Raw genomic sequence first — 22,176 nt, 5'->3', positions numbered from 1 at the left:
ACGCGAGTCAAATACTTTTTTCAGCGTCGCCTTGCTGTGAACCTCATTGCGTGCTGCACGCACTAAAGCCGGTATACGAGTGCCTCGTCCTTCGGAATGCACACTGCTGTTGTTCGATGACAATTCCTAGAGGCAATCTCCAGAACTTTCGCCTTCGTACCTTTTGGTTTGCTCGAGTGCGCGACAACGGTTGCCCTCATACAAGAGTTGTAAGATGGCGTGAACCACCAGTAGTAAACGACGCCACCTCGGAACGCAGCAAATCGTGCTTTCGATACAGTTAATTCGAATGGAAAGGGTTAGAGAAGAACTTCAGCGTCTTCCGAAAAGCCGCGAAAACGGCGAGGGGCTACGGCCTTCAGCGTTTTGTGAACGTTCAACGTGTGTCGCCCCGCTCGTTGTACGCTTAAGATCATCGAATATAACGGTGTGCTCCTGAATGTAACGGCACAAACTTAAACTGAGGACTCGAGAAGGTTCGGCGTTAAAAGTAATTCCATCAAAAACCGATGGTTTGTTAGCACTTATGTCATCTCTGTACGCATACAGCCATTTGGAGCAACCCCCCTGAAGTGAGCAGACCCTTAAACCAGATGAATTCATCCATGAACACTTCCGGGTAAAGCCGACGATGTTCAAAATTTTCGTGCCTCCATGGTCTGCCAGTTTTTCTCGGAATTATCATGCTCAAGGCTGCACAGTTACCAGCGGAAACTGCTACACAGAGAAGACGTAGCTGGCGGATAAAAGGAAAGTCGGGGGGACCGCTGCTTCCACGCAGTATCTTTCGATGAATCCGTTCCTTGAGCGGCACATTCCTATTCCATTTTATATTTCAGTTGTTCATCACTAAGATGAAGACGAGGCCGCTCGTGTTTTTGCGTCCATCTACGGATGTTAGCGGCATCATTGTCTTGAGGCACCGTTCTCAGCGTAGGAGACACCTGGTGAACAAGAGTGCGTGAAATTTCAGAAAAGTGTCTGAATTGAACGATGCTCTGTGCAAACAGTGGCTGTGCAGGTTTCTCCAAGAAACCACCACTGAGGGTGCGTTTGTGCTCGGCTGTTTGTGTGTGAAGGGAATTGCTGGGTGAGACTACTAGGAAGTTCCTTTCCTGGTGGTCTGTTTTGCCTTTTTTTTTAGTTTGAGGATTCGCATTTGTTGTACTCTATAGAGTGATGTTCTCGAAACCGTGCTCACACAGCAGTACCCAAGATCTAATCAGGTGTCCGACTCTCAGTCTGTACTCTCCAGAAAACGGTTATAAAAACCCTTGACCCCCAGGCTTCTGGGACTTCGAGGTCCTCCTCACAAGATGGACATAAGTAGTCCTGATAACGATTTGCATGTCATGATGCTACAGGAAGAGTGCATTCGGCTGCAGGCGAGGTGTCGGCTTGTGCCGATACACCGTAGGAAGCATCCAAGAAAAGAAACCCTGTTGCTCAAACCCATCGTGGTTCACTTTTCAGCTCGGATTAGTCACCAACCTCCACCAGGAGCACGCCAGTTCACAGTGTACTACCAGACAAGAAGGTGAAACAGTTAGTTAAGTTCTGGTGCTGAAGGAAAGCCGAGAGAGTGTCGAGCGATTCAAGAGTGGATCTTGCTTGCACCCAGAAGGCCCAGAAAAACTGCCTTTAGAAAACCGCAAACTGTAGCGTGCCACGTCTGAAACTTTGATTTAACATCGACCTACAAAACTACACGTTTCTGTGCACTATGCACGCCTGCGAAGAAGCTTTTTCCCCCCGCTCCCCTCCTCTCCGGTGAGCTAGGGCTTCATATGACCCAGAAGCAGAGGTCGGTACCCCCCGCTGCCGCCACTGTGTCCACGGCCACCTGCACAGAAACACGAAAGCAAGCAATAGCACTCTACTTGTACATCATCTACTGATATACATATATATATATATATATATATATATATATATAATTATAGAGACTGTATATATTTATACAGCGGCAACTACAACAGGTAAAACCCCCCCGAGATAGGGCGAATGGAATAGACATCTATTCATACACATGCATATACGTCTTTATAAGGCAAACCTTATAAGTAATCTGATCGAGACACGTCGCGACGAATAGATTTGCGTGAAAAGAGAGCTTTGCAAGCAGATTGGACATCAGACAATTCGTAGGCATTTGCCTGGTGTCTGTTGCACAGACAAATCCTGTAAAACCTTCTGCTTACGAGACCGGCTGTCGTCGGGGACAGAGGACAGCGAGGAGGCTAAAGAGGCGCAGCCGCCTGCCGCGGGGACACTCGCTTCTACATTTTTCATGACGTCTTCAACTTCTCTGTTTGTCGTCCGCGAAACGAATCCGTCCATCTAAAAAACACGCATCTTCAGAAAGCATTTTTGTGATTCCTCTCGGGGACGCATCTGCAATCAGTCACTCTTTCTGGGCTGGAGCATTGACTCCTTGAACGTTGATTCAACAGTTCTTGATTCGAAGCCTGGTCATTGGACGGGTGATTCATCTTTCTTGTCGTTTGCTCTCTGACTTTTTCCACATGTTTTTCTACTGTTCTTTCTTACCTTGTTCCGCGCTTCGAGAGACCCACAAACCCGGCGTAGGGTCGCTGCATCCACGGTTCTGCATAGTGAAGAACGCCACACAAGAGAGATCCAGTTGAAGAAATCTCGAATGCCATCCTTTCACAATGCGCAAACGCAAGAGCAAGAAAAAGAAACGAGACTCACCTGTGCAACATTGTGAGGGCCACGCGCGCCGCCACACGCACATCGGGGGAGGCTTCAGTCGCCATCTGAGGAGAAAGCAGAATTTCACACAGCACAGCAGGAGTCGCAACCGAATGGGGGGTATCGAGTTGTCTGGGTGTGAGTGTTTTCCTTTCCTCTAAAGCAGAAGCCACTTGCAAGAAGATTAATCCAGGACGGATGATAAGCATTTCGCATCAACCTTTTGCGCGGAATCCACGCCTGCAGGGCTGCTCTGACCCTTTAAATGGAAGGAGAAAATACACCCAACAGCTGTACACCGTCACCCCACTGGACTGCTTCAGACAGCTAAACATGTTGGAGCTCAGAATCCTACGACGTCAAGGTGAGCTGTCTTCGCCGTGTTCTTCTGTCTACTTCAGGAGGTACAAGAGTCGGTGAGGCGAACGCAGGTACGGAAAAAAAAGTGAGCTACGCGATGCATACTCTACTGCTGCACATCTCCACTTTGAACTGTCTCTTAAAGCTGAACTACACAACTGTAAGAGGCAGGAAATAAAATCTCCAGGTATCGGGTTGCAGCATCCCATCTCATCCCACACGAAGTGTCCATACAGAAAAGAACCCTTCTGTAAAACAGTGCTCCCCAAAACATAGGCGAAACAGGCGTTCTCGACTTGATTCCTCTCCGATTCCTCAAAAAAAGGAAAATAGCAGGCGTCTGATTGAAGTGGAGAGTGACCCCGTTGGATCCCTCCAGAACGAAACAGCGAGAAAGGCACTGGCTTTCACAGGAAAGGATGTTCTTTCCATTTTCTTTACCTTACACTAAACGAACATGGTGAGTAGCTACAGCTTCCAAGCAAAGACGAAGACAGGTGGGATAGAAGAGTGTACGCAGCCTCTAACTACACAGCCATATGCCAAGAAGGATCCACCAAAACAGACCGGAAGGTGAAGCAGGAAGACTTCTCTCATGATTCTAGAGAAGACGACATCACGCCAGCTCTTGGAAAAGCGAGTTCCGAAGCCCTACTCCCAGAAATACGGTGGCGCTGGTCATTCTCGCGTCTGACCAGCCGTTTTCGCTCGCTGTTCAAACGAGTGATGACAGTGATCCGTCTACTACGCCTAGAACATCACCGATGTGGACTAACATTGACGTCGTTTTCTCGCGACTTACGTTCAAGAGAAGCTTGACACTCTGCGAGAGCTCGCTTCCACGTGCCGCTTGCTCGCTTGTTCGCTGGAACAGAAGAGCCAGGCAGGATGCAGCCGTCGATTTGGCACCTGGTTGCTTGCTGGAGACAAAAGACAACACCCAGGAAAGATACTCCACACTCTATCGAAACCCTACAGTTCCAGCTGTCTCAAACAGTGGAACGGGGTGCATGTACAGCAGTGATACAGAAACTGGCTGCCCGCATCTCAGAAGGGCGTTCCTCTCAAGTGCTGGGGCGTGACTCCAGTGTCTCGGGTCAGCGCTGCCAATGAAAGAGCAGGGAGGATAAGAGCCACAGCGTGCTTGGCGGTACTTTCTCTTTAGTCTCGGAAGTTTCTAAAACTCAACACTGGCGTTTCTCTTGCACCAAAAGTAATAACTTTGTTAGCGACTCTCACAGAAAACCTTCTTTTCTGCGGTTTCCGTCCACCCAGCAGGCGTAAACGACTCGTGAAACACATGTCCGGAGCCCCGTCCCCGGTGTATGTACACCCGACAGACAGTTTCCTGCTGTCTCCGTGCCTACCAGGGTGGGATGCAGTGAAGGAATGCGTGGAGAACGCGCGACTCCGACGCGAACTGGCAAACGGTGAACAGCACGCTGCGGACGGCTTCGTTGAGGAATTCGTTGGACTGGCAGCACTGGCACCCGCAGAAGAGGAGACAGACGCAAACAGCCGTGATTCAGCAAAACGTCAAAAGCGCATGCAGTCGAACCGGCCGCCAACCCGTATGCTCGTCGTCTCAAGTCTATCTTGTACACTTACCTTTTTCATGCATAGTTCAACGACCTCCAGGACACACGGATCCTGACGAAAAAACCACACAAACATACACAAGAGCACGTAGGCGTGCACTCCACATACATTTCAGAGGCTGACCGAAATCCACTGTGTTCTCTCTTGCTGTCGTGAAGGAAACTTCTATATCCTTACCATTTTTTTTCTTCCAAAAAGGAAAAGGTCGCTGAGAGCCAGACAGGCGTTCTTCGCCACAGTCGACCGCGGACTCGCGAGCCACGCCAAAATGCCTCCTACGACTTGCCTCAGAACATCTGAAAACAAAGGAGACAGGAAGGAATTCTCTCCCCAGGAAGCGAGCAAATGAGAGGCGTCACGAAAACCTAAGAAACAACCGAGACCCAGCTATTCAAAGCGTGAGGCACTGCGACAATCCTTGTCGATGCCTGTGTCGAGTTCTAAAAGCAGTACGCGGTGCACCTCGCATTCTCTAGGCCCAGAGGTGCAGTAGCTCAGATAATTGAATCCTGAGGATCCTGACGACGCTCACCCTGTGTAAAGACAGCGAAGTGGAACTTGGCGAGGCGTCGGATGGTGTCCAAAGTTTCAATTTGCTCGGTCCAGTCGCCCTTGGTGACCTCGACCCCGAGTCGCGGCAAAACCGTTTCTTCAATGGCTTTCATGCACGGGGGCTCATCAAAGGGCTGCAGAGACACAATATGCGGCACTCTTGATCTCTCCTTCCTCGATTCCGCGTCCTTGCCTTCTCACGTGGTCAAAGGCAGACTGGAACGTGATTGCGACCTGCTGTTCAACTGTTGATTTCTCGTCTTGACACTCGAACTCTTTCCAGATTCACAATCTCAAAATATATTTTTTTAACGCGTTTTTGACAAGGAAAACGATATCAGTGTTTATTTTGAATTCTTCAGATGAAATGCAATTTTTGAGACAATCTCTACACTTGATCTGTGTATCACCGCCTCCACTGCCATTGATAGTTTCATTCCCTTGATTCCTTAGTTTAACCTTGAAGAACTCCAAGAAGACTTGAAATCTCAAGATCCCCTCATGTCTTCTCACCTGCAGCTCTTCGTGAGTCAAATAACGTACAGCTCCTGCGCCTCCAAGGCTCGAGTGAACAGCGCCAAGAGGGCGCCGGGCGCGTCCCGTCGCTGCCTCGAAGCCTCCTCTCTCCTCGGAGTCTCCTTTCCGCGATCCATTCGAACTTCTCGAACTCACTGCGGACGGCGAGTGGCCCGCTGCAGTGCGGGAGGCCAGGCCTCTGCGTGCGAAGCCCGCCAGTGGCTTGTTCAACTTTCTCGGCTCCCGAGTCACTCCAGAGGCCGCGAAAGACTGAGAAGACCCGTCCTGCATGGTGGCGTCGACGCCGCCGTCTTCCGAGAGACATGCGCGAGAAAGAGAACGCGAAGCAGAGCGCTGCATCTGTGGCCTTCGCTCTTGCGCGAGGAAGCGCCGCGATCGACCGCCGCTGCTTCCTAGCCGAGACTCAGGCGACACGCTCCTCTGCGACAGACCCCGAGAAACAGAAAGACTCTGAGAGGTTGACAGATTCTGAGAGGTCGACGCGTCGCGGCCTCTGTCTGGGACCTCTCCTCGCGTCGCGGGGACTGAGGCGGTCCAGCTTTCGTCGCGGCTGCTGTCGGAGGATTCGCGCTTCCACAAGGTCGCATGCAGTCGCCCTCGAGGGCTCCCTCTTCTCTCGGGGTTTGGGAGCCCGGCGCGCTTCGTCTCGCCTCGTTGGTTGGACTCTCCAGAGACAGTCCCGTCTCGCTGGACACCCGCTAGCTTTTCGGACCGCGCGGCCAGTCTTCGGTTGCCAGCCTCCCTGTCTCGAAAAAAGTCGGCGTTCTCAGAGGGAGTCCTGCGACCTGCGATCGACACTCCCATGTTCTCCACGGGCGCCCCTGCTCGCCTCAGGGGCTCCGGCGCATGTGTTTGGAGGCCGCGACAGACTGCGCGGCGAGACCCTGGTTTCTCTCCAGGGCGAAAGCCGCTGCACTGCTGGGCTTCGCGGCCACAAACTCGCGAAGAACTGTGGCTCGACTGCGACCCGCCAACACCCGACCCACTCCCCGCTGACCGCGTGTACGTACAGCTCGCCGGAGCGTGGGGTGCGGACTGGGCGTGGACGCCGCGGCCGACACCCTCGAAAGAGTCCGACCCTTTTCGGCTCGCGGGAGCACGAGAGAGGGAAGGGGAAATTTTAGAGGATGGAGAGGCGAGAGCAACGGCAGACAGCAAGGCAGCAGACTGCTGGCGAATGTCGCTGAAATGCGAGCCTCCAGAGTGCAGAGAGCTGGACGAGTTGAAGAAGCCGAGGTGCGACTCCGAGCTCCCAAACCGTCTGCAGTCCCCCACCAGTCTACGGGCACGCAAAAGCCTGAGTCGGTTCCTGTCGCCGTCGGACTCCTGCAGAAAAGGGAGAAAAACCGACACGAAGACGCTCATGGTGAGACGAGAGACTGAGCCGCAGGGATTCAACGGAAACGGCATTCTCGCATGCCTCCAGAGGAGCGCAGCAGCCCTTCATTTCTGTTCGTCGTCGAGGGTCCTCCTGGTCAACCACTCAGTCGAGGGCAAATGACCTCTTTGTCTTCCAGTGCGTTCAAGAACGGATGCAACCACGCCGAACGCAAAGAGTTCGCAAGTGGAAAGTGAATAACGGGTTGTCTTGTCCTCCGCGACCTGCACGCAGATCTCCAAGCACTGTTCACGCTGCACTGCAGCGAGGGAGCGACTGCAGCGCGCCACATGCGCTACAGAGCCTCCACTGCATCCATCAAACGCTTCGGCTACCTTTCGGTGACTACATTCGACTCGACCCGAGTGCGCGCGGCATGAGCGACTGCGAGCTTTTGGCTGTGTAGTGTGGGTGTCTCCGAGAAACCCGTAAAACAGCTTTAACTAAACGACGGGGGCCTGCTCGAGTAGAGCGTGGGTTCTTCACACCAATGGATCGACATGCATGCATGTTTGCGCAGACGAAAACAACTCCCTAGATCTCACAGCACGTACCTCTTCCTCTGACGCGACGCTTGAGGCGACACTCACGCTCCTTGTTGTCTCTGCTGTTGCTGTGGCGCCCTCTTCGCGTCCACGGTAACTTCGACTCTGCAACCGGTCTCCGGTCGGTTCAACAGCTGCGAGGCTCTCTTGCCCCCATGTCTGTCGCTGTGTTTTCTCGCCTTCAACCCCGTCCACGGCGAATGCTCGGCACGAATTGTCTTCGAACCGGTCCTCGTAGCGATGTGTGTGTGGTTCCTCCAGACTTTGTGCAGCAGGCTCTCCACATTTTCGGCTGTCTGTCCACCCCGGGCGCAGCTCTGTGCCCTGACTTACTCTCGCCTGCTCCCCGAAAGTCTGGCGAGAAGACTGCGAGAAACTCGGCTCCAGAACATGCAGCCCGTTCAGCGAAGTCCACGCGCCTGTCTGGCTGTCCGGCGCAGTCGGGAGGCACTGAGGCTGCACCCGCCCACTTCCCGACGCCGCAGACTTCCCGCTTCTCTCTTCTTCGTGCGAGTTGTCTCCCCCCACACTTTGTGGGTCTATCTGTGCACTTGTCTGACCGACTCCTGCGCCTTCCAAGGTCCGCCAGCCCGAGCTCAGTCGGCGCTCCGTATCCGCAATCAACTCCTGCGTTTGTCGAACCAGATGTTGAACTGCATGCAGACGATGTCGTTCCTCCGGCTCCAGCTGGGAGCCTGGGGAGTCCGCAACTCCGAAGTTCTGCACACTGGCTTGCGGCCAGAGGATCCGCGGCTCCGGAGACCCAGACGCAGGTTGCCAGAGCAAGTTGGGGGGATTCAGGGATTGCGCAGAGAGAGTTTCAGGTCGCAGCTCGTTTCCGGCTTTGCTGTGGAACGCGTTTTTCGGCGACTCCCTTCCCTGCGCTTTCTGTCCGTCTCGCGCTGGCCACGCACTGCCAGGCGCGAGCCCCTGGCCGAGAGCTACGCGCGGTGTACCTACACCCGGCGCAGGGTCTCCTGCGTTCGGCGCTCTGGAAACGAGAGGCGCGGCTTCCCGCAGAAACTGAGGACCCCACAACTGCGTGGATTCGAAAGTGCCCAGACTTTGAGGGCGCTGCGGAGAGACGGCTGCGATTCTCGGAACCGAAAACGTCTCTTGAGAGACTGGTGGAGAAGGCGAAGGGAACTGGCCGAGTCGACGCGGCGCGCCAGGCGACGCGACGGCCGAAGGTCCCGCGACCACGGCGGTCAGCGAGGGCGTGGTCAGCGTCGGCGACACAAAGAACAGAGTGTCAGCAGCTTGGTTGCCGGTCTCCGAGAGCCTCTCGCTCCCAACTGGGCCTTCAGTTGCGAGGGGTGCGTTAGGGATGCCCTGCACTGACGATGAAGAGTGCCGATGCTCGTCGCCACCGAGAGACTGTGGAGTACGGAAAGGAGTCGAGAAGGCGAACCCACCTTCGCTCGAAAGAAAAGAAGCTTCCCAGGAAGCTCGCGGACCCCCTTCCACGCCGTGACGCGGATCGGAGACAGAAAGCGTTTCCGGAGCGCTGAGACGCGCCTGCGTGGGGGCAGGCGGGTGCGAGGATCGCGGAAACTTTGGAGTGTCTGTACACGGTCTGAGGTCACAGATCGTGGGGACCTGTGAATCCTGGACAAGACTCCCTCTGGGGAAAGAGGGCGAGGAAACATGCGGCTGCGCTGGGGAGAAAGGCTGGCGGAATGAACTCACAGACGACTGGCTGGTCGCCGGTAGCGGACGTAGCAGGCAGCACCCAGTTTGAAGGGAATCTGTACAGTTGAGCTGCGCGCCGGGAGAAGAGACAGGCGGTGGATAGAAAGGCTGTGGCGACACGGAGGCGAAGGATTTGTTGACGATGGGTGCATGCGGCGAAGAAGCGGCCAGCTGTTTACCGACCACGACACCGCCCCCACCTGCAGACGAGAAAGGCATATCGGGAGAGCAGTCCTTTGTCTGATGAGCAGCCGCAGACAGCACTGTCTCCTTAGGGAGAAACGAGGCGAAGGAAGCCACGTACGGGTTTCCAGAAGCAGACGCGCCAGCGTCCACGAGAACGCCGTGGACACCTGGCGTCGGTCTAAAGGCAGTGCATGTTCCTGAATTCGGCAAAACATGTCCTGGAAAAAAGACGTTTTCATGGCCGTCGCTCTGTTGGAAAGTCCAGAAGGCAGGCGCAGGGCGAGCGGCGATTCTCTGAGACGAAGAAGCCATGGCTGGAGCAGATTTGGACAACTTTCTGAAGCACGGCGTGAGTGGAGTCTTTCAGCTCGGAGCGAGTAGACGATCCATCGTCAAGGAAAAACGCGTCACAGCAAACGGCCGCTTGCTTTGCGAGACTGCGACCAGTCCACTGAAAGAGCCGCAGTGTCGTGCGACGTTGGAGAACGGAACTTAAGCTGTCTTCAGCTTCACCAGGACATGTAGACACACTCCCGAGTTCAGAAATATTTTGCGGCGGCTTCGACAGTCCAAGCCAGGATTCAAAGACAAGGAGGACTGGCACAACTTTCTACAAGAGGATGAAGGCACGACCGGGACTTTTCGGAACTCCTTTCGATAGAGCCTCCGGAGTGTCGCGGTGTCGTGAAACGGAGAACAGGGGATCCAGCGATTTCCGCGGATCCACGAGATTTTGTGAAACGCAACGGATTCTCGGGGCTGTCACTTCTTCTAAAAAGCGTTGGGGGTTGTCTTGTGGGAGAGAAAACACGCCCAGGGTCGGTGGAGTTGCAAAGAGCTTGCGAGCATGCACAGTGAATCGCGGGAAACAACGTGGACCCAAGCAGGCTCTTTTGCTTTTGAGCACTTTAGGCTTTTATGCGTAAAACACATGCTTCACACACACATCTTGCGGGTCCATTCTGCGCTGGATTTCCCGCATTTTGCTGAGCTTTCGGGGGCGGCTTTTCGATCAAGCGAGCCTGGAAGGCCGCGAGGAAACGGTGAACTCACAGGACACCAACACATAAAAGACAAGGACTTGGGTGCCCGGGTACTTCAAGCGTGACATGAAGAACTGCTGCTCACCATTTTCTGGTGGAATTGGGAAAATCCGTTAATTTCAGAACGACCGAACACGAATCAGCACGACCTGTCTTGGCTAGACACATACGCGCTGGTGTCGGGTTAAGGGTAAGGAAGCGCTTGCATGACGATGGTGTTATTCCCGTGGTTAATGGCATCGAAACTCCTTCTACGTGGAAAGTATCGCAATTCTTTGCGACGCAAGAAGACTAAAAAGGGTGCGCCCGCCGACGCATCTGACGCTCCCAATTCCGAAGACATCCCCTGGACACAGGTGTGCTCGCAGGAACAGCGTTATCGGGCGGGGTCACCCTGCCTCAAAAGAGCAGCTCTTTCAGCAGAGAAGAAGATTTCAGCCATGTGCATCTGTGGGCAAAACAGGCAGGAAATTTGCTAAGAGCTTACCCTGCCGCGCGGAAGCGTTGCCTCGGAATTTCTTTGCTTCTACATTGGGAGGCTGTTTCTCTCAATTGGTAGAACCTGGTTTACGACATTCCTTTGTAGGCACTCCTTGCTGACGAGGCTGGCCAGGGGCGACGGCAGAGTATTATAAGACACGATTCTCCCAACCTAAAACACAGAAGACATTTGAGAGCATCTGAGAGACTGACATCCACGGCGAGGCGCGACCGAAAAAACCACCTCTCATCGTCAAAGCCGCCGGAACACGCTGGCAGTCGACGCTGGCGTTTTTGTGCTGTGCTCATACACTCAGCATATCTCGTTTACTGCGTTCTGGCATAAACATGGGAAATGGTTTTCGTTCTTGGCGCGTCAGGACTGGGGAAACGAATGCGACACTGTGTCGGGTGCCATTCGCAGTTTGAATATTTATCCACGAGTGGAGTTTGGCAACAGTCTGTACTGACGTATTGTTGATAGGGTTACATGCCAACAAAAAAGTCTTGACTTCTTTTCTAAGAGAGGCTTTGTGCACAAACGGAGGACCGAATTTTTTCGAAAGCTGTCCGTCTGGTTTGCCAGAGATTTGGCCGAAACTCGCTAGGTGCTTACACATGACTCCTCTGGAGTCTTACTTTCTCTTACGTAAATGTAAGAACGTTATCCCGTTCACTGTATACTTTTGCTGGCACCTCTGGCTGCAATAATAACCCCAAGTGCGTCGTAAAAAAGACTGCACTGTTGTGGACGCAGATGGCCACTGCCGAAGACGTGGGTAAGCAAACATCAATCGACTGTCTCAGTGATACATCCGCTTTCGACAATACCAAGAACAGTCGCATGCAAATCCGTGGAGTGTCGGGATAAAAGGACGGCAGGCTGAATATATTCTGTCGATCGTTCTCTCGAACAGACTGGGCAAGTTGCTGTGAATGCTATATGCTCTGGATCAGCTTGTTGTCCGGTTTCGTTCAAACTGTCAAAGCAAATGAATAGCCACGGCGCACAATCTGCATGTTGTGCTGGTTTTAACAAACCTTCAGTCGTACTTTAGTATGATTAAGGATTCATGACGCTTGGTCCTCCTAGGGAAACCCTCCACGTGAAAGAGTCTTCTTGCCTCTTCAATAAGTCGGAGAGGAATACAGTTCAATTATCTTCCGATTGAACCCTCAGCGTGTTGAAAGAAAGGAGGTGGCTCGCATCTCTTCAAATTGACGACGAGCACAGGCTTCCTCCACATATCTACATCCGCTCGTCCGTTAGACTTCTGCAGCCTCTCTTCGACATTGTAGGTCATCAGCTCAATCCAGTGATCGGCTGGTGTCGATATAAAAGAAAGGCCGTTCCACAGAACTCCTCATTCCAACTAAAGCTTCAAATAGTTGCCTTCTTTTTTTTCCGCTGAACACCCCCCTTTTCGACACACACTTTCCTTCTTGCCGTTAGGACGATCTGAAAGTATCAGAAGTCACTGCATTTTATGATGTAGAACAGGGAATCTAGCATCTGCTGTTATCTGCTGGGTATTGTCTTCAACTTGGATGACCTGCGTTTCTCTCGAGGATCGAAAGAGTTACCACGTTCAACTCCAGCAGAATGGTGCCACGATAAAAGAGTCGGTCTGGCGTGGAGATCGGGAGTCTGGTACTGAGTTGAGGTGGCAGAACAGCCTGTTTATCCTACAGACGCCGAGATCGATTGCTTTTGCCTCTTTCGACATCGCATGCACTACGGAAAGCCAAAGAGTGGGGGCCCCCAGGCTATTATTCATGCTTCTGATTTCTGCAGCGGCAATGCATCTAACCAATGCAACATTAGTGGGGAATCTCCCGTAGTGTTGCCTCGTTGTCGCAAAAAGAAATGACCTAAGCGCAAATGGAAAGGCTTCGTAGGGGAACCGCCTTACATGTTAGAGGGGAGCTTGAGAAGTTCCTGGACTTGACACGCAAAGAAGAGTCTGCTATTTCTCTTGTTGCCACGAGGCGGCAAGAGACAACAGCGACGCTCCGTCAAAAAGCCTGCAAACTGCAGTTGTTAGCTAACCCGTGGGAACTTGGAGAGAGCAGCAACGCCATGGACGTACGCCACTGCAGGTCGTTTAATTCAGGAATTTATCATGTACGCCTACAAGCCTTACGAGCGGTGTATAGAACAAGTGCTTGCGAGTGCCCGACTCCTTTGTTGAGTGGTTGGAATCAGGACACTGTTGAGGTTTTCGAAAACTCAACGTCTGCTTAAACATTCGTTCCTTACGAGAAATAGAAAGGACACGGGACGTCAGTTCTTATTTCCCCAATACCCTGCTGAACATCGTTTCCAGCATAACCTGGCCTTACAGAACCGAGCGTCTCTTTCTGTGCCATTTTCTGTGACGGATACACTGAAAATCTAGGTTTTCTTCCTGCTCCCTCTAAACCACCAGCCCGTTGCACAGGGAGTTAAGTGCTTACGACGCAGAGCAATGCCGCACTGGCTGCATGTGAGACCGTATCCTTGAAGAGTGACACGACTCACGCTCTCTACAAAAGACGATTTTTGCGTGCCCCCGTGGAACAACGCTACAGGCTGCACTCTGTACTAGCATCGTGGGGTTTTCAAACAGCGTGGGCACTTCTCCTAATGCGTTGTGCCCAAGCACGCACGTATTTCTAGAGATGTGCGAGTACCCGAATGCTTGTATGATCTACCTTTTCGAGTTTTACGTTAAACATGGAACTCGATATCACAACGGTATTTCCTTTTGCACTGGCCATCACGCTTCTGCTGCACCAAGAGCACTTCTCATTTAACCACACGGAGACTGAATCTCCCGACTAGAAATTATTTCGAAGCCTACCAATGCTCTCCCTTTGTGACGTGCTTCGCCGTTGTACACCCCCTGAAAATTTGGGCCACCCGCTAGTATACATGACCCATCTTTGACGTCAACTACGCTATTAAAGCATCCGTAAACATACATCAATCTTGTGTGTGAACACAAGTGCCGTTGTGGTGAACTCGATTCGCGTAGTACTGAGAGCCTCCGTAGGCTGAAACCGTCACTTTATGCTTCGCCGATGTGCGGAAAAAACTTAGGTTGCCGTTTGAATCATTACGGCAGACAAGCTGCAGTCGCTCAGTACACAAAATTGATTTTCCGTTGAAAAAAAGCCTCTGCACTCCTCCATGGTCACTCCGTTCCCACAAAGAAGGGACCACGAACTCGGTGAAGTCATTGACAAGCTCTCTGGCGGACTCCTCGAAAAAATTATTGCCTCCTTCCGAAAATGTTACCGTTCCTTCGCTAGCGACTTCTACCAATCTCGCTGTTTCCTAACAATCGCTGAACTGCAGAAAGGCATGTTCGCAGCTCCTGCCTCCGTAGAAACTGAACGGAGGGAATTCCTGAACTGGAAAGCCTTCAGTGGCGTATGCATGTACCATCCCACCAGCAGCATTTTGACTTTCGCACCTATCCCTTCGCTTGAAACCGCCCCCCCCCCAAATGAGGTAATCTACGACTCTCCCCATGTACAGCAGAAACAGGCCGGAAAAAGACATCTGTCCCCGCAAAAGCGTGCATTTTCCACTTTGGTTTTTACGGAGTGGCAAAATCTTTGTAAAAAAGAAGTGCCTTTCTCTGAGTCACACTCGGACTCAACAGCAAACGATTCTTTCAAAAGCCTCCGCAAATTCCTGAGCCCAGCGGTATGCGTGATTTCACTCTCTGGCGTCCCTTTGAACACTCCCAGATTGCCTCAAAGCCTAATTGTGACTACCCTTTCTTGCAGTGTCTGACTTGGACAATGCCATCACCGGCCACTTCACTATTTCCTCGTGTTCGCAGCGACATGATTTCTTCCCGACCATCCGAGCAAATGACTCTCAACGGTTTTCTCCCTGTTGGTGAATGCGCGGCACTCCCGTCAACATTTACTTTGCTACTTGTCTCAAAATCGTTTCTCTCTCCTCCCTCTCCCGGCGCCTTCTGGCCGGACATGAACTTCTCTTCTCGTTCACCGGCGCCGTTTGTCTCGCCTCCCGAAACGTCAACCGCGCCGTCGACATTGACGCTGCGTCCGGCTGTCTGTGCCCCTCGATAGTTTTTTGAGTCGACCCCCGTCGATTCTACATGCGTTGCGCTTCCCTCATTCTCTTTAACAGCGTGAGTTTTTCCCCAGTTTCGAACAGAAACATCCTCGACTGCGGTCAACGCCGCTGCAGCTGCTTCCACCGCAGCCGCAGCTTGCGAATCCGTTAGCCAAGCCACGGCGTCGTCTGCGGAACTAGCTTCGCGCTCGCAGTCGCCGTCGCCTGTATGTACACCTGAGCCGTCTGCAGTCCGCCCCGGTCTCGTGAAGTTGGTGACCTCGCCGGGATCCGCAAGGCCACTTGCGGGGTCTTTCGTGCCGGCCAGTGCGTGGAGAATCGCACGAGCTGCTCGCGGAGTGTACGGAAAGTTGTCGGCTGCTGCCGCGATCGACGCGAGCGTCGACAACGGATGTTGGTGGCTCTAAACAGAGAGTCGGCAGAGGAACAAATAGCGAAAAAACGACTGGGGAGAGACGTGGCTGAAGGAGTTGTTGGGTTCGAGCGCTTCCACCCCTCTCTCCTCGAGGACCGTGTCTTCACATGGAAAAAATTCTCAGTGAATGGACAAAGAACACACAAGAGGAGAACTACACACCGCTAGCTGGGAAGAGTTCAATGGAGAGAAGGCAAAAACCACACATCGAGCACCGACGGAAGGCGGCTGACTCGTGAACAGAAGTTGGAATTTCTGGGTAGTACAAGGCGTGGAACCGCAGTAAGGAACTCTGCTCCAGTTCAAGGGAAAAGAAACAAACGACATCGATAAACTTCTAATTGGACGATGCGCTTCTACCGCTTCTCCGGTTCTCGTGTAGGTGGACGTCCCTTTGAAAGATGCCCTTGTAAACACGGAAAAGGAGATGCATGTTGGGAGAGACAAAATGACAACGCCCTGCATGTCCGATGCACCAGAAGAACTCGTAGACAGTTCCAGGACGCTCCCCCAGGAGCAGCGTATCACAGCATACTCTCCCCTTTATCCGGTGTTTCTTTAAATGACTGTGTAAGTAGCTTTGTGTTTCAGAAGCTGGACCAAAATGTACTGCATTGGCTGTGAAAAATTGAGTTTTATCCTCATGTTTCACTCTAAATGCTCTAGAAAAAGGTGAAACTCAAAGGCATGGACAGTAGCGCACGAGATGCTTCTGATGCACGTACATGGCACACAAAGATCTAAACAGAAACAACGACTGCATCCCGGTTTTACACTTTGCGTCGACTCTGCATGGGTGAATTGCCTGTCTCCCAGATGGATTTTATCTTTTCCTTCCGACAGAATACTTCTCTTTCAGTTCCTTCTTCAACAAACTTTGAGTCTGACATTGTTTTCCTGTTTCTTACCGCCTTGGCAAGGAGAGCGAAGCCGAGTTCAAAGGTGCCGGCTTGCGCGCGGTCGCCGAAGACAAACGCGAGTTTCCGACTGGCGAAATCGAGGACAACGATGAACTGAGGAGGTTCCTCCCGCTCTTCATGCCCCATCCACCTGTCTCTCCGGCTCGCGGGAACTTTTGCATACGTCGGGGTCGACGGCACTACCACTGGGGCACAAAGACTACCTCGCTGTTGGCTGTCGCGTCGCGTCAACAGTGTCAAGTCGAGAGGCGGCAGAAACGTTGCTTTCGAGGGAAGCGCTGAAGAGGCCACGCTCTGTGAACTCGTCAGAGAGGCGCTGTCGAGCGATCGCCGGAAACTCGCTTTCCAGCCCGCCGAGCAAACTGACCAGGGAGGAAAACGCACGCAGTAATCGCGAGTCAACGTCGAGGGATTGCACAAATGAAGCATCTGTGACAGCCTTAACTTCCGCAGGACTCTGAAGATGCAGAGACTAAACGACTGCGGTAAGAAAGAACTCAAAACGTTCAGATCGAAAAAGCCGCAACGAGGTGACTACAGGTGCTCGCGAGACAGAGAAGCCTTCGACAGCTGCGGTATCGCGACATCCTATTCGACTCGACAGAAGCACGGATAGCTGAGTCTCGGGAGAACGCGCTCCAGAAAGAGTCTTCCGGGAGAGACACGCAGCATTTGATTTCCGATTGAAGACACAACTCTTTCACACAAAGCTGTGACGAGACAACACCCCTAGCGCAGCTTAAAAACCACTTGTGTCGCTGAGCGCTCCGGATCAAGATGTTGCACGACATGAAGCACGAACAGGGTTTCTTGTCTTCCAAGAGAGTATTTCCTCACGCTTTCCTCCAAATTGTAGGAACGCATCGTTTCCCAGTATCTTACCATCCTCATCGCTGTAAGATCTACACTCCGACCGACCACTGGAACTGTTGTCCCAGTCGTCTGCATGATGGGAGGGTACGTCTTCCTCGCTGGAGTCTTCGCCTTCCATCCAGCCGTTGTCTCTGTTTCTTCTCGGCTTCGCAGCAGACGAAATCTCCGTGTTTCTGCCGTCACTCGTCTGCTCCTCATTCTTCGCCGGCTGCTCCATACCTCGGGTGCATGCGCTGCCAGACAGGACCGGGGTCTGCCTGCGAGAGAGTGTATATACAGCTTGGATTTGGTCAACCGGAAACTCGAGAACGCGCCCGTTCCGGATGTCCACTTGAAGAATTTTCAAATCGGGAGACAGGCGACAGTGCGCAAGTACATATTCGCGAGTAGCCGTCAACTGCCGGAAGGAGACGCCTTGAAAAAAGAACGAGCAGAGAACGCACGGAGTGGACGTGTAAATACAGACGAGAAGCAACTGATCGAGCCTCTTCTGTTTGCTTTTTCTGGACAACTACCGCGAAGTCGAACGTGAGAGAATGGTTACCGTGCATACAAGAAGGGAACATTTTTGCATTTGTAGTGGATCTCCTTTCGACTCTGAAAGACTCTCTCCACTTCTGTTTCTGCCTAGACATGCGGAAGCCACTTAGAACGCGCAGTCCTTCCCGCCACGTTCTTGTTCGATGTTCCTTTGGCTTGCAGCCCCTCTCTCTGTACCAAGTGTGGAACCATCAGATCCAACAGGACTGTTTTTACCTACATCTCCCTCCGCCACATTTTCGTCCTGCTCGACTTCCCCTTCCGCCTTGATGACATTTCGCCGCAGACATGCATTGGTTAACATGGGCTTAGCTATTGCAGATTCGATTTAGAACTGATGGTGACTTCAGTGACTTTCCGATACAGAGACCCAGTTCTTTATGTGCGCGCGTCCACCATTCCACCCCCATCCACGCCCCCCTTTTTACCGTCCGACAGTTCGACGCAGAAGCAGCAGAGCATGTTGTAGAGGAATTTCTTCCTCTCAGAGAGTGGGAGCGCCATGACGGATCGAGGAGTGAGAGGGATTTTCAGAGCCTGATCGCGACGTTCTTTGCTTTGCTGCTCGAAACCGACGTCTCTCTTGGGCAGGACGGGACGCTGGAGGCCGACGAGAGCGGGATCGAGCGTCTCCGCTGCGTGGCTCTGGTAAAGAATTGCAGGCGGAAGAGGATAGTCCAGGGAGTCTGCGCCCAAGTCCGGAAGGCGGACGCGCGCCCTCACGCGCTCCTGTTCAGGGTTGAGACCTTGGAGAGAGCAGTCCAAGGCAGCGGCCTCGAGTGTTGCGGCGTAGAACAAAGGAGACTCGTTCACACCTTTCCACTGAGGGCGCGCATCGCGGAAACTCCCAGCCTTCGTTCTGTTGTTTGAGTGAAACTGCCGTTCTGCAGAGCCCAGAGGCACCCAGGAAGACGACGCAGAAGACGTCAACGCCGTGGAGCACGACCGGCCGAGACTCTTGCGGTGCACATCCTGCCCAGGCGCGTCTGCACTCTCGGCGTACACCGGGGCAGGTTCGCGTCTCCCTCTGTTTTCTCGAACTTTCCCCGACGGCTTTGCGCCCTTCGGCACCAATTTAACGCCCGACGAGCGGAAGTAGTTTCGAGAGGCCTCGACAGACCGCCCTGACGCTTCGGACGACGCTGACGCGGCGCCTTCTGCAGAAGAACCTCGCCTCCACTTCTCCTGCGGGGAAACACAGCTTTCCCCAGAACCGCCCGGAGGAGCACAGAGCAGACACGCGCAGAACGAAGAACTGGATGAAGACGAATGGCGCGAAACCGAGCCCTCAACTCCGTCCAGCGACAGCAGCCGAGACGTCATACTCGACAGCGCTCTGGTCCCCACAGGATTCACACGACAGCGACACCCTCTGTCGTCTGTCACCGCATCCACCTCGACAGAAGGCTCGAGACCCCCCACCACAAGGCCGACGCCTGCGTTAGCGCGAGGTCGCGGTGCACGCAGGCCAGATGGAGAGGACGAAGAGTCCACTCCCGAGTTCGAGGAGAAGCTGGAACTTTCGCTGAGACAAAAGGAACACGGAAAACCGGGGACGAAGTGTGATATATGCGGCAAAGAAACCACGAGGGAAGGGGGCAGCCACTGTGCATCAAAAGGCTCCTCATGTTCTTTAACTGGAACTCTGTGGTGTTTGCGATAATTCAGGGGAACACCGGCAGAAACTTTATAGCGAAGATTAGTGCATCGGGTGCGTTTAGAACGGAGGATACGAGGAATGCCCTCCGTAGACAGTTGCTGCTTCTACACACTTGTCAAAGAAATCGTGGAAATCTTTTGGGAATCTGTCGACTTCATCGAAGCTTCCCTCCAGCCGTTGACACTGTAACGAAAGGTGTAACCTCTCCAACGATTTGAGTGTTTAGACTGAGGACTGAGAAACGAAATGCATACGCGATTTCAGAAAACAGAGCACTTAATGTCTCTGCACCAGGGGTGTCCACACAGAAGATAAAGAAGCAGAAATATTTCTTCTGACCGCACGACCTTTCGCAGTTCAGCGTACCCAGTAAAGCCACAACGAGACAGCGAGGATCTTCCGACGCCCTCGACGGCCTGCTGCCGTCCGGGACACAGCGGGAGGACAAGAAAAGCAACGAGAGATTTCAGAGTCTCCATTGTTCTGCCGTCTGTCTGGGCGCGCGCTCCTGGCGAGAGCGCATCTGCGGAGGCGGACTTCTTCCGGGCTGCTTCTGTTTTGCGCAGGCGCTGCACCTCGAAGAATCCCGAGGGACGCTCACAGGAAGTCGAGGAGCATATAGGGTTCGCACGAAGTGCTGGATCGCATCGAGAGCTGTAGACAACGTGCAACCAGCAGGTGTCCTGCTCCACAGTGCTTCGGGCGAATTCGTTGCAAGGGGCAACTCTGAACCTTGCCTTGTTTCTGACTTATTCACGGAAAATCCCACACACTTCATCAGTTTTTACGTCGGAAAGAAACATGAAACACGTGGGTACCTCGAAGTGCCTCGCGTACACAGCGGCACCGGGAAAAATGCGGCGCGAATGGTGTCTGAGGTCATACAAGCGAAGTTCGCTGTTCAACAGTGCTTTGCCAGTCCCACGTTTCATAACTGCAGTGTTCGCTCTTTCGATGTTCCATGAACGGAGAAGCACATGCTGGTTTTATCTGTCGATGAAAACGGAAGGCGAGGCTGCGAGTCACAGCGGCGGCGACCCTATCAGAGCAGAGTTTCGGCACACAAGCTGGAACCTCATGGCGTCGACATTCGAAAGCGAGGAGCTAATTTCCCCGGTGACGCCTCTTGCGCGTTGCAGGTTTGGAAACTCAGGTTGAAATGCCCTACACCCACCGGCGCGAGTCCTCAGTCGAGTTCCCCTATGCGGAGAAACAGACGCAAAACGTTTGCTTCCTCTGGGTCCACTTCGAGTTAAACTTCGGGTTTAGGTCCCATGGTTTTTTCGCCGTCTCTTTCGAGAGAAACCTGTTCACCCGTACCGCGGACACAACGCTTGTGTTGAAGTCAGGACGCCATAGAGGGACGGGGAAAGTTTCCTTCGAGGGGGGGAGAATCTCACTCGAGTTGCCAGACTCACTGAGGCTGAAACGTGGGTTTGCGAAGGAGCCGCGGGGAGGAAATCACAGAAAGAAATGCAGGTTATAAGAGGAAGAAAGAGTGGAACCGGATCGCATAGAACCAGGTGACGGGCGACAGAGAATCGCTGGTGTTACTTTTTGTACGAGCCCTGAGAGGACTCAAGGCGGGGGACTAAGAGTCACTGGAAGAGGTCCCCCCTTCGAGGGGGAAGTTCAGTGTTCCAAGGCCGAGCAAACGAAGCAGCAGAACAGAAGTTCACCTGTCGAAAAACGACTGCATGAGCTTCCTGAAATGTAAGTCAGAAAAGTGAGGTGACCGACGGCGCGCTACAGCCGAGGTGTCCTCAAAGAGTCCTCGCTGTGCACGTTAGAAAACTAAGGTACTTCGCGGCGAAAAAAACTCGAAGCCCACAGACAACAGACGAGAAGACTGCGACAGACTTTCGCTTCGAAAATTCCGGGATTTCTTTTGGGAAATCTAGAGTTTTGTGGCCTTGTGCTTCCTCAATCGCGCTCGCAGGCGACAGCCGTCCCAGCCACGACATTTCGCAGAAAACGGACAGAAGACGAGAAATTGGAAAAATTGAAGGCTTTCATCCCTGGACGACACAAAGAAAACTGTCGAGAAACCTCAGCTTCCCGAGTGTGACTATCTGTCGCGACTCGGAGACTCAACCGTCAACAACCCGGATTTCCCGTGTCAAATGTGGCCTGAACGGGAAGCCACAACCGCATATTACTCTAGAGACGGTCCGAGCAAGAAACGTCTTTCGAGAGACTCTTTTTCCAGGACCTTTTCTGTCGATTTCCAGAGAGAAACCAACTGTTAACGCGTACCAGTCGAGCAAAATATGCTCGCAGCGACAGATCGCTAGGTGTCTGCGGTATGCTGCCTGTGGCTCACCGATGCTCCTCGTCTGCATCTCTTCTTAGACTTTTTGCCGTTTTCTTCGCAGTTAAACGTCCTCCACCGCTACGGACGCACTGCTGTGAAGTGGTCGTCGACAAATTCCCAAAAAACAACCACTGAGAAACAACTTCGTCCTCCTAAACTTATGGTTGTGTCTTGCAGCTCGAAGTGTCGCTCTGCGGCGGGTTCGCCAGTGTCGAGGTAACCTCTATCGAGAAAGGGTTCTTCCCTGCGAGCCTTTGCTGTGATGACCGCT

General features: G+C 53.0%; 2 protein-coding genes across 2 annotated transcripts; both read right to left on the bottom strand.

Annotated features, from left to right (window-relative positions):
• Nucleotides 1-48: 48 nt before the first annotated feature.
• On the bottom strand, nucleotides 49-10,834 carry TGME49_312590 (hypothetical protein). The gene is made up of 11 exons (XM_018782725.1): nucleotides 7,696-10,834; nucleotides 5,740-7,089; nucleotides 5,207-5,360; nucleotides 4,852-4,970; nucleotides 4,684-4,725; nucleotides 4,443-4,558; nucleotides 3,878-3,995; nucleotides 2,716-2,780; nucleotides 2,551-2,608; nucleotides 2,202-2,340; nucleotides 49-1,843 (listed from the first exon to the last, which is right to left on the bottom strand). Exons 1-11 carry the CDS (start codon nucleotides 9,874-9,876, stop codon nucleotides 1,776-1,778), a joined length of 4,410 nt encoding a protein of 1,469 aa, XP_018635468.1. The 5' UTR covers nucleotides 9,877-10,834; the 3' UTR covers nucleotides 49-1,775.
• Nucleotides 10,835-14,142: 3,308 nt separating this feature from the next.
• Nucleotides 14,143-22,055, bottom strand: TGME49_312580 (hypothetical protein). Its single transcript, XM_018782724.1, has 6 exons — nucleotides 20,766-22,055; nucleotides 19,958-20,245; nucleotides 18,360-19,456; nucleotides 17,401-17,805; nucleotides 16,507-16,880; nucleotides 14,143-15,586 (listed from the first exon to the last, which is right to left on the bottom strand). Exons 2-6 carry the CDS (start codon nucleotides 20,068-20,070, stop codon nucleotides 14,849-14,851), a joined length of 2,727 nt encoding a protein of 908 aa, XP_018635469.1. The 5' UTR covers nucleotides 20,071-20,245; nucleotides 20,766-22,055; the 3' UTR covers nucleotides 14,143-14,848.
• Between the last annotated feature and the right edge of the window lie 121 nt (nucleotides 22,056-22,176).

Source organism: Toxoplasma gondii, chromosome XI (genome assembly GCF_000006565.2).
Source record: "Toxoplasma gondii ME49 chromosome XI, whole genome shotgun sequence".
NCBI classification, from domain to species: domain Eukaryota; phylum Apicomplexa; class Conoidasida; order Eucoccidiorida; family Sarcocystidae; genus Toxoplasma; species Toxoplasma gondii.
Note: the sequence above shows the minus strand (reverse complement) of the source record. Positions and strands in the feature narration are given on the sequence as shown.

Bases quoted from the DNA above. Each gene is read 5' to 3' on its own strand.
- TGME49_312590 (XM_018782725.1), bottom strand. From the start codon at position 9,876: ATGGCTTCTTCGTCTCAGAGAATCGCCGCTCGCCCTGCGCCTGCCTTC. The intron at 4,559-4,683 runs GTAAGTGTACAA...TGCGGGTGCCAG, and splicing joins TTGAACTATGCATGAAAAAG to TGCTGCCAGTCCAACGAATT. The intron at 2,781-3,877 runs GTAAGTCGCGAG...CTTTCTCCTCAG, and splicing joins GTGTCAAGCTTCTCTTGAAC to ATGGCGACTGAAGCCTCCCC.
- TGME49_312580 (XM_018782724.1), bottom strand. From the start codon at position 20,070: ATGGAGACTCTGAAATCTCTCGTTGCTTTTCTTGTCCTCCCGCTGTGT. The intron at 17,806-18,359 runs GTAAAAAGGGGG...TCTTTTTTCAAG, and splicing joins CTGCGTCGAACTGTCGGACG to GCGTCTCCTTCCGGCAGTTG. The intron at 16,881-17,400 runs GTAAGATACTGG...CTCCCTGGTCAG, and splicing joins ATCTTACAGCGATGAGGATG to TTTGCTCGGCGGGCTGGAAA.